The 15,384-nt window shown below is 44.7% G+C and overlaps 1 protein-coding gene across 1 annotated transcript in view; it reads left to right on the top strand.

The window, feature by feature from the left end:
* LOC140186436 (uncharacterized) overlaps positions 1-15,384 on the top strand; it is a 258,955-nt gene that overhangs the window by 238,028 nt on the left and 5,543 nt on the right. Inside the window, exons 19-20 of the mRNA XM_072240706.1 lie at positions 1,207-1,364; positions 6,102-6,891. Of these exons, the coding sequence (XP_072096807.1) occupies positions 1,207-1,364; positions 6,102-6,891 (948 nt within the window). The remainder of the gene's footprint in view (positions 1-1,206; positions 1,365-6,101; positions 6,892-15,384) is intronic.

The following is a 15,384-nucleotide window of genomic DNA, read 5'->3' as shown; positions in this document are numbered from 1 at the left end:
AAATCTACCACACTTTTGGACCTTCCAGAGAGAGGGGGTATTTATTCTTATGAATTGATTGAAAACAGATAATCCTCCAATTTTCAACATTAACAAATTGGGTAAGTTGATAAGGTAGGGAAGCTAGCATAGTAATTACAAAGGGGATGAATACTTTTTCAGTATCACAATTTTGGTTTTTAATTTTTAGTAAATTGTTGACAGGATTTGGAATTTTTCTTTTGATTTGACAATGTTTTGTAGATTAGCTCAAAAATCTAGCTTCAATATATTTACATTTTAAAAATGAGACAGTAAAATGTGAAAATAGTTGTGGAGGGTGAATACATTTTCAAGGCACTGTATTTAGCTAGGGTGCCAAAGACTTTTGCACAGTACTCTAGTAATTTTATGTATTGCTGTTCTGATATAGGTCTCTATTGTGGATTGAGAGTGGCAGGGAGAAGGGAATCATGGTTGGGAAAAGGGGAAGGGAGAGGGGAGGGAGCAGGAAGCACCGGAGAGACATTCTGTAATGATCAATAAACCAGTTGTTTGCAATCAAATGACTTTGTCTGATGTCTCAGGGCTGGATGTGTCTGCACCCACATCAATCCCATCCCTGGCACTCCTTCTCTGTCACCTGTCTCACACCTCACACCCCTCCCACGATGCTCCACTCTTGCCATTCCCAAAATCCTTTGCTCCTGTCAGAATTACTGCTCTACATTGACAAGTACAATACTTTGCAAAAGTCTTAGGCGCCCTAGCTTTTTATAGGCCTAAGACTTTTGCACAGTCCTGTAAGTGTTTTTTTTGCCGATAAGAGTCAGAAGATTGCTTTACCGCGATCTTGAGGAGAGTGTACAATGCCAGGGTGTTAGACCAGGATAGGCTGAGCCAATTAGGAGTCAGGCAGGAGTTTCTTTATGTAAGGGAGTTGTAGGTCTTTGGAATTATCTTCCTCAAAGGGCTGTGGAAACTCAGTTGTTGAAAAGACTTAAAGTTGATAAATTGATGCTTGAATACTAGGTAAATTGGGATTTAGGGCCAGCCAAGAAAGTGAACTGGAGACAGAATCAAACGTAGTTTTATTGAATGGTGGAACTGGCTCAATGCAACTAATCCTGTTTCTTAAGTTCTTACAGAAGAATGTGGATGTCACTCAGTAGGTTTGTGGTTTCGCTCCTTCTCCCTCGATCTCTTCTCTCTTTTGTTCTGTTACAGCTGGAAAACTCTCAGTCGTCCACCATGATGTGTCCTAAACTGACGGAGAAGGGAGTTGCTGCACTTTGGAACCAGCCGCACCTCAGAGACTTTTTGCAGGTCATTGGATATGAACAGGCTGGACTCTCCTTGGTCCACAACCCTAGGACCCCAAACAAGTGCGTACACCGCAGGAGAGAACCCTGCATTATACTGATTAACACACTGAGTACTGAAGGAGCCAGCTTCCTAAGCTGCTATTCCAACATGGCCTTTGGAGCATTTGGTTTAAGTCAGTGTCATTGCAAGATTGAGACACACTTGTTTCTCTCCTCATATGATCAGCCTGATTTGTGTTGCCAGGAGCAGAAAATCCTGGAGGTCTCCCTACACTATCAGTTAGTGATTCTTTTCACAAAGCCTTATCTATTGATGAACCTGCAGTTAACGTTTCCCATTGAATGCTCCTGATATAATGCAAAGGGAGAAGGTGTTGAATGCCTGCAAAGGGAGATACTATGCACCAAACACAAAGGGAGGGTCTTACTTGAATCTAAATAGAAGCATCTATTTCCACTCGTCCCAACAGCGGTAGGAGCAGATAGGTACTCAGTGACTGTGCACAAAGGTTTCCTGGAGTGATCACACACTTAGTGATGTGAGCCCCGGCAGGGGCTACAGCCTTCGACTGGGACTGAACCCATGATAATCAGAGAACTTCTTTTTCCCATGTCGGGAAGGTAAGAGAAATGGCAGCACGGTGACATAACGGCGCAGCGCTATTACTGTGGCTGCAACCTGCCTTCAGTTCCGCTGCTGTCTGTAAGGAGTTTGTACGTTCTCCCCGTGACCACGTGAGTTTCCTCCAGGTGCTCTGGTTTCCTCCCACAGTCCAAAGACGTACCGTTTAGTAGGTTAGTTCATTGTATGCATGTAATTGGTGGCATGGGGTTGCTGGGCCGTGCTGTATCTCTAAATGAAATATAATGAGAAATCTCTCCAGGATAGGGTACATACACATTTCCCAGTCCAGTAGCCCTTTCCTGGATAGGATACGCACAGTCCAGTGGCCCTTGACCATGAAAAGGCATGCAGTGCTATAAAGATTAGTAGCAAATGTCTAAATAAAATAGTTATATGAGAGGAAACTAGCAAGAAATATAAAACCAGGCAGTCAGAGGATGAGAGTGGCTGATGCACATGCTGACCCTTTCAAGGTTGAAGAGGGGAAATTGATCATTGAAAATAAGGAAATAGCAAAGACTTTGAACAAATATTCTGTTTTCTCAGTAAAAGAAAGTAAAGGTGTTCATAATGTCATAGAAAAGTACAGCATAGAAACAGGCCATTTGGCCTGTCTAGTCCATGCTGAACCACTTAAATTGCCTAGTGCCATCGACCTGCACCCGGACCAAAGCCCTCCATGCCCCTCCCATCCATGTACCTATCCCAACTTCTCTTAATTGAGATTGAGTTTGCATGCGCCGCTTGCACTGGCAGCTCATTCCACACTCTCACGAACCTCGGACTGAAGAAGTTAACTCATGTTCCAGTTAAACTTTTTACTTTTCATCTTTTCATTCCAATTATAGTAGAAATTTTGGGGCTAAAAGGGAGGGAAGAACTTGAAACAATTATAGTCAACAGAGGAAAGGCAGCAAGCACATGACTGGAGCTCAAGAATGGCATCCCTTGCACCTGATGGCCCACAACGGAGGTCTTAAGAGAAGCATTTGCAAAGGTAGCGGACACATTGGCTGTGAACTTACAAAATTCTATAATTCTTGGAAAATGTACTAGCGAATTAGAAAATCACAAGAGGTTCAAGAGAGGAGGCCAGAAAGCCAGAAACTATAAGTCAATTCATCTTGCATCAATTACCGGGAAACTGATTAAAATGTAAAAGCAGAGAATTTAGCACAACACAATCAAGCAGAGTCACTGTGGCTTTATAAAAAAGAAATGGTGTTTCACAAACTTTCGAGGATGTCACAAGCATGGTGGTGAGAGGGGAACCAGGAAGTAGATTGTATTTGGATTTCCAGAAGACTTTGGAGATAGCACACCATAAGAAGTACCAGAATTAGACCACAGCAACAGCTTTTCTGAATTTACTTTTATGAAGGAGTCGAGTATACTAAGCCAGAGTGCTAATAGTACAAAGGAAGACGAGAAAGCAGGTTGTAGAAGAACCACCAAAGGGTTGGCAAGGAGTACAATGTCAGCCATCTTGCATTCCATGCAACTAGACCCTGACACTGATCTGTCAAAGTTCATGTGGTTTCAGCCGCCCCACATTAAACAAAGTCACACACAGGCATTCTCCGTTAAAGATTAAATATGTGGATCCCGGATTGGCCTCTACAGCCACCTGGAGACCCCCTGTAGACAACCCCTTAGGAGAACATCGTACTCGACTAAAGTGATTTCACTACTACTTCAATGTCAGCAAGTGTAAGGCCATCCACTTTCCAAGAATAGAAAGGCAGAATATTGTTTGAGTAGGACCTGCTGCACGGAGGAATCTGAGGGTCTTCACACATAACTGCACAGGCAGCAAGTAATTATTGAGGTAAATGAAACCGAAAAGAGAATGAAGTACAAAAATAAGGAAGAGTTGATACGTGTACTTGATGTTGGTGAAGCCAACCTGCAGTACTGCATAAAGCTTCAGTCTCTTTATTTAAGGAGGGAAATGTTTATGTAGGAGAGAGAGCTGCAGAGGTTCACTAGGGGTTGGTTTGGGTGCTGGGATGCCTTATAGGAGGTGGTTTAGCGATTGGGTCTGTTTGCAGATTAGAAGAACAAGAGGTGACTTTCTTCACGCTGAGGGGCATTGGCGGTGCAGATGTTGAGGGGATGTACCCCTTCGGGCAAATCTAAAACTGGGAGGGGTACATTCAGAACAAGGCCACAAACATGAGAGAAACTACAGATGCTGGAACTCCAAGCAACACACACAAGATGCTGGAGGAACTCAGCAGGCCAGGCAGCATCTACGGAAGTGAATAAACAGTTGACTTTTCGGGCCAAGATCCCTCATCAGTCCTGATGAAGCGTCTCCGCCCGAAACGTCAACTGTTCACTCTTAAAACAGCCCACTCTAGCAGTAGGTCAGATTTACTTCTGGAAGCTCTTCAAACTTTACTTCACATTCAAGGTATTGGTCTACATGTCTCTGCTTATGGGTTCCTGCACATAGAGGTGTTGAGGGGAACGAGCGGGTTGATTGTTTGACCAAAGAAGCTGTTAAAAGTTCATCTGTGGATATGGACCTTCCACTTAGCAAATCAGAAGCTAAGGGGTTGGTGGGGCTAAGAATTAGGGGATTGTGGCAAGACCTGTGGGGTAATGGGTATAAGGGGAGACACCTTTACAGAATACACAAAACTGTTGGATTGATGGGAGAAGGGGGTAAGACAACAAGGGGAGGAATTATATTGACTCAACTTAGAACTGGCATATACTATGCTTAATTATTCCCTATATTGTGTTGGAAAACATCACTCTGGGGTGTGCAGGTTTTGTCATCATTATGAAGCAGTTGAACACATTCTATTACAATGTGAAGATACAAGCTTGAAAGAAAGCAAATGCAGTCTGCAGTACTGGCTTTGGGGTTTTTAAGTTTTCATTTTAAAAATTAATTTATGGAAGTGACTTTAACTTAATTCACAATATTGTCTTTCATTATTTAAAATTTATAGGCTTTTTGGGGTAATTTAGTTTTCATTTGATAAAGAACAAATGGGGTTTATTTCCAACTCTCCACACCACACTCCAGTCCAGTTGGTGGTGGTAACGCACCTTTAAGCTGGAACGCTGACCGCCATTAGAAGTCAGAAGAAGAAACCAGAGTGGGGAATAAAAGAAGAGGAGAGGGAGGAGGGATTTTTATTTTAACCAGAAGGAGAAATTGACATTCATGCCATCAGGTTGGAGGCTACCCAGACGGAATATAAAGTGTTGCTCCTCCACCCTGAGTGTGGCCTCATCGTGACACAAGAGGAGGCCGTGGACCAACATGTCGGAACGGGAATGAGAATCGGAATTGAAATATTCGGCCACCGGGAAGCTCTGATTTTCGCGGATGGAGTGGAGGTGCTTGACAAAGCAGTCCACAATTTACAGTGGGTCTCCAGAGTGTAGAGAAGCCCACGTCAGGAACCCCAGCAGCTTCACAGCTGGAAGGACTGTTTGGGGCCTGGAATGGAGGTGAGGGGGGAGGTGAATGGGCAGGTGTAGCACTTTGGCCACGTGCATGGATAAGTGCCTTCTCATTCCTTCTGCGGATGCTGGAGATTTCCAGGCACCTGGCACAGAGAATGCACTGCCAGGGGAGGTGGTGGAAGCAGTTAGAATAGCAACATTTAGGAGACATTTATACAGACAGGTGATGGAGGGATGAAAACCACATGCAGGAAGATACAGTCTAAATTTAAAATGGCTGTGTGGTCAGCACATTCTTCACAGGCTGTAGTGTCTGTTCCTGTGCTGTGTTGTTCTATAATCGATGTAAGAAAGGCCATTAATCTAACAGCTGAATAAGGTCGACTCCAGGACTCTGGGATGATTGTTTTTCAACAACTTTAAATGTATGACCTCAATCACTGAGTATTTTCCCTTAATTCCCATTGATTTTAGTTGTTTCAAAGCACTTTGATAGTATACGCTGTCAAATTCTTCCTGGATTCAAGAGCTGTCACACTCACCTGATCTGGCAAAACCCAGAGTGAGCATTTGGGAGCAGGTTATTGATAAATAAGTACTGCTTCATAGCATTGTCGACTCCTCTCATCCCGCTGTTTCAGCTAAACTGACTAGATTGGGCAGTAAATTAGCTGGATGAGATTTTGCAGTTGCAGATGGGACAAAATATCAGTTTATCATCACAGAAACTTTCCTCTATTCCACAGGTCGTTGCTACTGGGGAGTCTCAAACTGTTCCTAGCCCTACGCCCACAGTCTCCACGTAGATGCTCTGAGGTGGGCCCTCAGGATTGTTCTTCAACTGCTGTGAGAGTACAAGAGTTTACACAAGTTTCACAGGAAACTCCAGCACTGAGAGAAGATCAGTCCGCGCAGAGTTCCCAGGAAACTTCCTCACTGAAGAAGGATCAAACCACACAAGGCCTTCTGGAAACTTCAGCGCTAAGAGCAGACTGGTCCGTACAGAGTCCTCAGGAAACTTTGGCTCGGAGAGAGGATCAGTCCACACAGGGTTCCCAGGATAGTTTGGCACAAAGTGAGGATCTGTACCTGCAGGGTCCTCAGGGAACCTGGACATTGACATATGAACAAATGAAGCAGGGTTCTCAGGGAAGTTTGTTACCAGCAGATGAAAAGTCTAGTCTAAGATCTCAGAAAAGCCCGGCACTAAGGGAGGAACAATCTTTCTTGAGAGGCAAGAAGGGTGGAATAGGCTCACAGGACACCCCTTTTGAGAGGACTAGTAAAGACAGACAGGGTCCTCGGGAAGCCACTGGAGACACTGTAAGAGACAAGAAAACCAAACAAGATCCTCAGGAACCTGCTGCAAGAAAAAACATGAGGAACAGACACAGTCCAACAGAAACTTCACTGGCAAGTGATAAACCATCTGAACAGGAAGCTCAGCAATTGACAGGAAACGCTGAGAGAAAGGCATCTGGAAGCTCAAAGGTCTGCCTAAACACTCTGAAACCACTGCTAGTACTGAGGCACCAGGTAATGATCAACCCACCAGAAAAAAGAACAGCATTTGGGCTATTCTGCAATCCCAACATAGGCACGATCATTAGACATGGATAGATGTCAATAACTACAGGAATATAATAGTAACTATGGATAACTACCTCCAAATGAGACAGTAAGAGGGGATAATGAAAGAGAAAAGAAGAATTCTTTACAGCATGCAGAAGGTTTCTTACTTAGCTTATCCTTAAGAAACCCAAGAGAAAAGGGAAGAATCTGATAGCAGGAAGTCAAGAAGCATGGATCAGTGGTTGGGGGTGGTGAGAAACAACTTGGAAATACCAGTCACAGTATTGGAAACAATTACTTAGCAGTTACTTAGGTAGTCAGATATAACTGGTAACTTGGTAATTCTGTCAGTAGAGGTTGAACCAGTACTTGGAAGTTTCATTGTATCTACGGAAAGGGTATTGTACGTAACACTCAGTGTCAGGGTGAGGGAACCCTGGTTGACAAGAGATGTGGAACATCTAGTACAGAGGAATAAAGAAGTTTACTTAATGTTTATGAAGCAAGAATCAGAGGTGTATGCTTTGTTGGGCTTCATTAGTCAGAGGATTGAGTTCAAGAGTGCAAAGTAATGTTGCAGCTCTATAAATCGCTGGTTAGACCACACTTGAATGTTGTGTTCGGTTCTGGTCACCTCATTATAGGAAGGATGTGGAAGCTTTAGATAAGGTGCAGAGGAAATTTACCAGGACGCTACCTGGATTAGAGGGCATGTATCATGAAGATAGATTGAATAAATTAGTGCTTTTCTCTTTGGAGTGAAGGAGGTTGAGAGGTGACGGTAGAGGTGTACAGGATGATCAGAGGTGTAAATCAAGTGGATAGCCAGAGACTTTTTCCCAGGCAGAAATGGCCAATTCGAGGGGGCATAATTTTAAGGTGATTGGAGGATAGGGGCACATCGGAGGTAACTTTTTACACAGAGAGTGATGAGTGTGTGGAATGCCTTACCAGGGGTGGTGGTAGAGGCTGAAATACTGGGGGCATTTTAGAAACTCTTAGGTAGGTACATGGATGATAGAAAAATAGAGGGCTATGTAAGAAGAAAAGGAAAAAATACATCCTCGTTTTCCATGACTACCTTAGGAAGTAGAACATGGATCATAGGAATTTATTGCTGATCAGTGCCACTAGCTTGTCAAGCACTATTTTCCTACAAATATTAATTTCCTTCAGATCCTCACCTTTATAAGATACCTGGTTTCCTTACAACTTTTGAAGAATTGCTCAGGTCCTCCTTTGTGAATACAGAACCTGTGTATTTGTTTGCTTACTCTGCTATTTCCCTCATCCTCTTCATCATGTTTCCATTTCTGCCTGTAGGGGACCACTCCTGATTTCACTAATCTCTCTTTTACAAATATGCAGAAGCTATTGTCCACTTTTACCTTGATTGCAAGCTTCCACTCAGACTTTATTTTTGCTGCCTTTATCTGAAATCTAAACTGTCCCCAATCCTCAGGCCTGTTACTTTATCTGGCAGCCATGTATTTGGTCATCTATCTCCCATTGACTGTTTGGGTGCTCAAAGAGAGCCTCCTCTTTATGTTTCTTATACGACAATCATTTCTGGAGCACCATCGGTACCAGGCACCGGTGAGTTCAGAAATAGGAGGATAATTGAGATCACAACAGAGAGGTTTAGATTCCTGGTGGATCTGGGCCAGACCTGGGGAAGGTGGGACTTAGGCAGGTCAGAGGTTTGTACATCAATCGTTCCCGGAGAAATGCAGGAAGGGATTCTTGACTTGGTTGTGAGGGGGAACTAACTGGACAAGTGGAAAGTGAAGCTGATGGTATTTTTAGGGCAAAGCTGGATGTAGATGATGGCTCAGTTAATGAGCCTGGGAGGCAAAGGAATCAAAGGCTAGGAGAAAGAAAATTTAATGACGACTTTATTCTGTACTCTTCAATGGTCTTGGAGATAAAGACAATGACAACAGAGAGAGAGAGAGAGAGAGGTTAACAAAGGAGGCCATTGGGACTCAACTGAGAAACAAATATGGGGCAATTACATTTCTGGGAGTGTACTGTAGCTGTCCAAATATTCAGAGGAAGATAAAAGATCAAATATAGAAGCAGGTTCTGAGAAGTTTACTAAAATGTTGCCTGGGTTTCATCTCCTAAGTTACAGAGAAAGGTTGAACAAGTTAGGTCTTTATTCTTTGGAGCGTAGAAGGTTGAGAGGGGACTTGATAAAGGTGTTTAAGATTATGAGAGGGATTGAGTAGAGTTGACATGGTTAGACTTTTTCCATTGAGAGTGGGGAAGATTCAAACAAGAGGACATGGGTTGAGAATTAGAGGACTAAAGTTTAGGGGTAAGATGAGGGGGAACTTCTTTACTCAGAGAGTGGTAGCTCTGTGGAACGAGCTTCCAGCAGAAGTGGTTGAGGCAGGTCCTATGTTGTCGTTTAAAGTTAAATTGGACAGCTATATGGACAGGAAAGGAATGGAGGGTTATGGGCTGAGTGCAGGTCGGTGGGACTAGGTAAGAGTAAGAGTTCGGCACAGACTAGAAGGGCCGATTTGGCCTGTTTCCGTGCTGTAATTGTTATATGGTTATAAGTTTCAACTAGCAATTCAATAATTGTAATTTTACAAGGTGCAGAAATCTAAGTATTTCAAGAAAATTTTTAAATGTAATCATCAAGTCCATTGAGGGAGGGGAACATGATTAATTGTAGGAAATTAGTTTAGGCATATTGAAGATATTTTGGATATAATTGAGTTGGATTTAGTATAGTTATGGGAAAGAGGTAGATCTAGAAGCAAATTGGGCTAGAGTCAATTCTACCAGGTCATTTTATAAAGCAGAAAATGCTGGAAATCCTCAGTAGGTCAAGCAGCACCTATGGAAAGAGAAGCAATTACTTGTTTAGGTTAAAGACTCTTTATCAAAGAGAAACCAAGTTAGTTTTAAGTAGCGGCATTCAGGAAGGGCAATGGGTGAGACAGAGGGATGCAGCCATTAAATAGGCAGTTATCTCATCTGTGTTGCTAATGTGAAGTTTGGCTGATGTTGTATGGTCTGATTTTCTAGGAACTGTGAAACAGACTAGGGATCTGGAAATGCATCTTCAGTGATCCCTGAAAGTAGTGGACTCGACAGATAAAATGATTAAGAAGCAATATGGGAGAAACTGTAGGGTATGCAAACATTTAAGAATATTAAAATGCACAGTCAACAGAGCTATGTGAAAGTGGGCCCAGGTAGACCAGAGGATAACTCGTAAACAGCAGAATTTAGTACAGTATATGCAATTCAGTGTAAACATGTCAGATACAAAGGGAGACAGGCAACAGTCAAACTCACAGAGCACCTCAGGATTATTGCAAAAGAAGCCAGAACAGACCTGTTAAGATATATCCAGCAGCATGGGATCCAGTCTTTAGAGATCCTGGGCCTAGAAACTAAGATGAAATGGTCAAAACTTCAAAGAAAAATAGCAGGGAGGAAATAGATTGAAACATTACAAACTTACTCCCCAAACAGCCTAAGTGAAGCCTAATAACTAGGCTTAAAAACAAATCCTACTCCCCAAATGGTCTAATGAGGCCTACAAATACTGATTGGATCTATAAAACTGGAACATTGAGAATAGGATGGCACGTTCCCTGTTAATTTAATCCAGACTGGGGTCTCCCACACACACACACACACAGATACAAAAGAGATCACCAAACACTACACAAAGCAGGGAAGGTATGTCTTCTTTGAGCTCACCTACAACCCGTACATCCCCCATTACAGATCCACCCCAGGCAGACCAAGGGTCACCCACCCCATCCCGCAGAAAGATACACAGCAATATGGTGCTCTGGAACAACCACTCCCCAAGCACGCCAGGCAAAAACCTCTGCCAGGTCCCAACTTTCTTCCCACTGTGCCCCCACTCTCTCTCCCCTCCAGCCTCTCATCTCCATCCGCCAACCCTACCCATAACCCTAACCTCAACAACCCCACAAACCCTAGCCTGGCCAGGCTCCCCTCTCTCTCCCCGCCAGAACCCCTCTCCCCTTCAGACCTTCATCTCCATCCTCCAATTCTACCCCTAAACCTAACCTCCACACCTTTCTACCGACCCACATCCCCACAACCCATCCCACCATTTCCTTCTCTCCCTTCCAGGCCCTCACCTCCATCCTCCAGCCCTACCCCTATCTCTAACCATAACCTCCGCACCCCCAGACACCTGGACCCACACCCCACAAAAACCCAAGCACATATTCCCTACAATCCATCCCCCAACGCGTCTTTCTATGCAACTTCTGCCACCTCCAAAGGGATCCTACCTCCAAACACATCTTTACATCCCTACCTCTCTCCACTTTCCACAGGGGTTGCTCCCTCCTTGATTCCCTTGTCCATTCATCCTTCCCCACAAATCTCCCTCCAGACACTTAGCCCTGCAAGGGGCCAAAGTGCTACCCCTGCCAATCCACCTCCTCCCTCGCCTCCATTCAGGGCCCCAAACAGTCCTTCCAGTGAGGCAACACTTCACCTGCGAATCTGCTGGGGTCACCTATTGTGTCTGGGGCTCCCCAGGCTGCCTGCTCTGCGTTGGTGAGACCTGTCATAAATTGGGGAACTGCTTCATCAAACACCTCTGTTCCATCCGACAAAAGTGGAATTTCCCAATGGCCAAACATTTTAATTCCTCTTCCCATTCCCATTCTGACATTTCAGTCCATGGCCTCCTCTTGTGCCATGATGAGGAAATCCTCAGCATGGAGAAGGAACACCTGAAATTCCATCAGGGTACCTGCTGACATAAATATTGATTTCTCCTTCTGGTAAAAAAAATTCCTTCCCTCTCCTCTCGTCTTCTGTTCCCCACTCTGGCCTCTTACCTCTTCTCACCTCCCCCGGGTCCCCTCCTCCTTTCCTTTCTCCTGTGGTCCACCCTCCTCTTTTATCAGATTCCTTCCTCTCCAGACTGTTATCTTTCCAACCCACCTGGCTTCCCCTATCACCTTCTGGCTAACCTCCTTCCTCTCCTCCCACCTTTTTATTCTGGCATCTTTCCCCTTCCTTTCAAGTCCTGAAGAGGGTTCTCAGCCCAAAATATCGACCGTTTATTCACTCCCACAGAAGCTGCCTGACCTACTGAGTTCCTCCAGCTCGGGAGTCTCAGCATCTGCAGAATGTCTCGTGTTTAATATGGGATAGGTGCCTTTACTGAGTGCTGAATACAGGAGCAGAAAGGTCCAGAGGGACCTGTATAAAACAGCAAGAACACCAGAATCGAACATGAGGCTGCATAGAAGAAGTGTATGGGGATGTTGCCAAGCTTGGAGAATTATAATTATGAGTGATGATCTATACTAGGATTATTTTCTTTGCAACATGAGAGACTGATTGAGAGTGTAACCAGTGTGAAAGACAATGATAAGCTTGATCAGTATAGACAGGAAGGACCTCTTTCCCTTGAGAAACAAGGATTTAAAGCTGAGGGGGAAATTGATGAGACTATTTTTTTTCACCCAAAGGAGTGATGGATCCAGACCTCACTGCCTACAAGGGTAGTGGAGATGGAACCTCACATTCAACAGGTACCTGTATAAGGTCCTGCCTGACGCAGTGGGTAATACACACAAAATACTGGAGGAACTCAGCATTGTCCCATTAAATTAGGGAAAGGATGGTAGGGTACTTTAATGTAGAAAATCTAGATGTGGACTATCTAGTCAAAAAGAATAAAGAAGTTTACTCCAGGTTTAAGAAACAAGGATCAGAGAGGACTCTAGGGAGTTACAGGGAAGCCAGGAAGGAGCTTAGGATCAGACGTTGGAGAGCTAGGAGGAGGCTTCAGAGGCCTTAGCGAGTAGGATTAAGGAAAACCCCAAGGCGATCTACACGTATGTGAAGAAAAGGAGGATGATGAGAGTGAGATAGGACTGATCATGGATAGAAGCGGGAACATGTGCCTGGAGTATGAGGAGGTAGGGTAGGTCCTTAATGAATACTTTGCTTCCATATTCACCGGTGAGAGGGACCTTGACATTTGTGAGAACATCGTAAAGCAGGCTGATGTGCTAGGACATGTCAACCTTAAGAAGGAGGATGTGCTGGAAGGTTTGTAAGATATTAAATTAGGTAAGACCCTGGAGACAGGTGGGATATATCCCAGGTTACTACGGGAAGCAAGGGAATAGACTACTGCATCTTTGGTGATGATCTTCGTGTTCTCACTGGCCTCAAGCGTATTGCCAGATGATTGGAAGGTGGCAATGTTTAGTGTCCAAGAAAGGGTGTAGTGATAACCCTGGGAATTATAGACCACTGAGTCTTACTTCAATGTTAGGCACATTATTGAAAAGATTCTTTGAGACAGGATCTATGAGCCTACAGAGGAGGATAGCCTGATTAGGGACAGACAACCTGGCTTTGTGAGGGGCAGATCATGCCTCACAAGCCTGATAGAATTCTTTGAGGATGTGACAAAACACATTGACAAAGGTAGAGTGGTGGATTTAGTGGATATAGATTTTAGTAAGGCGTTTGATAAGCTTCCCCATGGTAGGCTCATTTAGAAAGTCAGGAGGCATGGGGTACAGGGAAAATTGACTGTGAAGACTTAAAATTGGTGTGCCCCTAGAAGGCAGAGGGTGGTTGTAGAGGGAGTGTATTCTGCCTGGTGGTCAGTGACCAGTGATGGTCTGTTCTGGGACTGCTGCTCTTTGAGATTTTTATAAGTTACTTGGATGGGGAAGTGGAAGGGTGTGTTAGTAACTTTGCAGATGACACGAAGGTTGGTGGTGCTGTGGACAGTGCTGGTGGTTATCAAGAGTTACAACAGGCTGGGCTGAGAAGTGGTAGAGTGAGCTCAGCCTGCAAAAGAGCGAAGTGATACACTTTGGAAGGTCGAATATGAAAGCAGAATATAGGGTTAAGGGCAGGATTCTTGGCAGTGTGGAGGAACAGAGTAGTTTTGGGGGTCCACCACCATAGTTCCCTCAAAGTTGCCATGCAAGTTGATAGGGTTGTTAAGGTGTAGAGTGTGTCGGCCTTCATTAGTCAGGGGATTGAGTTCAAGAGCCACAAGGTAATGATGCAGCTCTCCAAAACCCTGGTTAGACCACACTTGAAATACTGTGAACACCAGAATATCTACAGATGCCGGACATCCAAGCAACACACACAAAATGCTGGAGGAACTCGGCAGGCCAGGCAGCACCTATGGAAAAGAGTGAACAGCCGACATTTCGAGACAAGGTCCTTCATCAGGACTGGAAAAGAAGGAGAAAGGTCCAAGTAAGAAGGTAGGGGGAGATGAGGAAGAAGTACAAGGTGGCAGGTGACAGGTGAAACTGGGAGGGGGAGGGTGTGAAATAAAGAGCTGGGAGGTCGATTGCTGAAGGAGATAAAGGGATGGAGAAGGGAGAGTCTGATAGGAGAGGACAGAAGACCATGGAAGAAAGGGTAGAGTGAGGAGCACCAGAGGGAGGTGAAGTGCAGGCAAGGGAAAAGGTGAGAGAGGGAAAAGGGGAATGGTGAAGGAGTGGTGGAGGCTACCGAGACGGAATATAGGTGTTGTTCCTCAACCTGAGCGTGGCCTCATCGCAGTGGTAGAGGAAGCCAGGGGCTGACAAGACAGAATGGGAGCAGAAAGTAGAATTCAAATGTGTGGCACTGTGGAGATCAAACTTTTTGTGGCAGACGGACCAAAGATGCTCGATGAAACAATCACCTAATCTACATTGGGTCTCACTGATATACAGGAGGCCACATCAGGAGCACCAGATACAGTAGATGACCCCGATAGACTTGTAGCTGAAGTGCTGCCTCACCTGGAAGGACTGTTTGAGACCCTGAATGGTAGTGAGGGAGGAAGTATAGGGGCAGGTGTAGCACCTGCTCTGCTTGCAGAGGCACTCCACTTAAAATATTGTGTTCATTTTGGGTCGCCTCATTTATAGGAAGGACGTGGAAGCGTTAGACAGAATGCAGAGGAGATTTACCAGGACGCTGCCTGGGATGAAGAGCTTGTCTTATGGCGATAGGCTGAGCGAGCTAGGGCTTTGCTGTCTGGGATGAAGGAGGATAGGAAGTGACTGGACAGAGGTGTTCAAGGTGATGAGACGCATAGATCATGTGGGCAGCCAGAGACATTTTCTCAGAGTGGAAATGATTAATACGAGGTGGCATGATTTTGAGTTGATCGGAGGAAAGTCTCGGGGGTGAAGTCAGAGCAAAGTTGTTTACACAGAGTGGTGGGTGCATGGAACCTGCTGCCAGGGATGGTGGACAGATGCATTAGGGACATTTAAAAGACTCTTAGAGAGCCACATGGGTAGTAAGAAATTGAGCACTACATGGGAGGGTTGGGTTAGATTGACATTAGAGTAGGTTAGAAGGTCAGCACGTCGCGTAGCGAATGGCCTGTACCATGCTGTAATGGTCTATGTTCTACGTTCTATAAGCTGGCAGGAAATAGCTGAGTCCAGATAAGGG

The sequence above is a fragment of the Mobula birostris genome, chromosome 22 (assembly GCF_030028105.1).
Source record: "Mobula birostris isolate sMobBir1 chromosome 22, sMobBir1.hap1, whole genome shotgun sequence".
NCBI lineage: Eukaryota > Metazoa > Chordata > Chondrichthyes > Myliobatiformes > Myliobatidae > Mobula > Mobula birostris.
The sequence above is the reverse complement of the archived record's forward strand: the minus strand, read 5'-3'. Positions and strand labels throughout refer to the sequence as shown.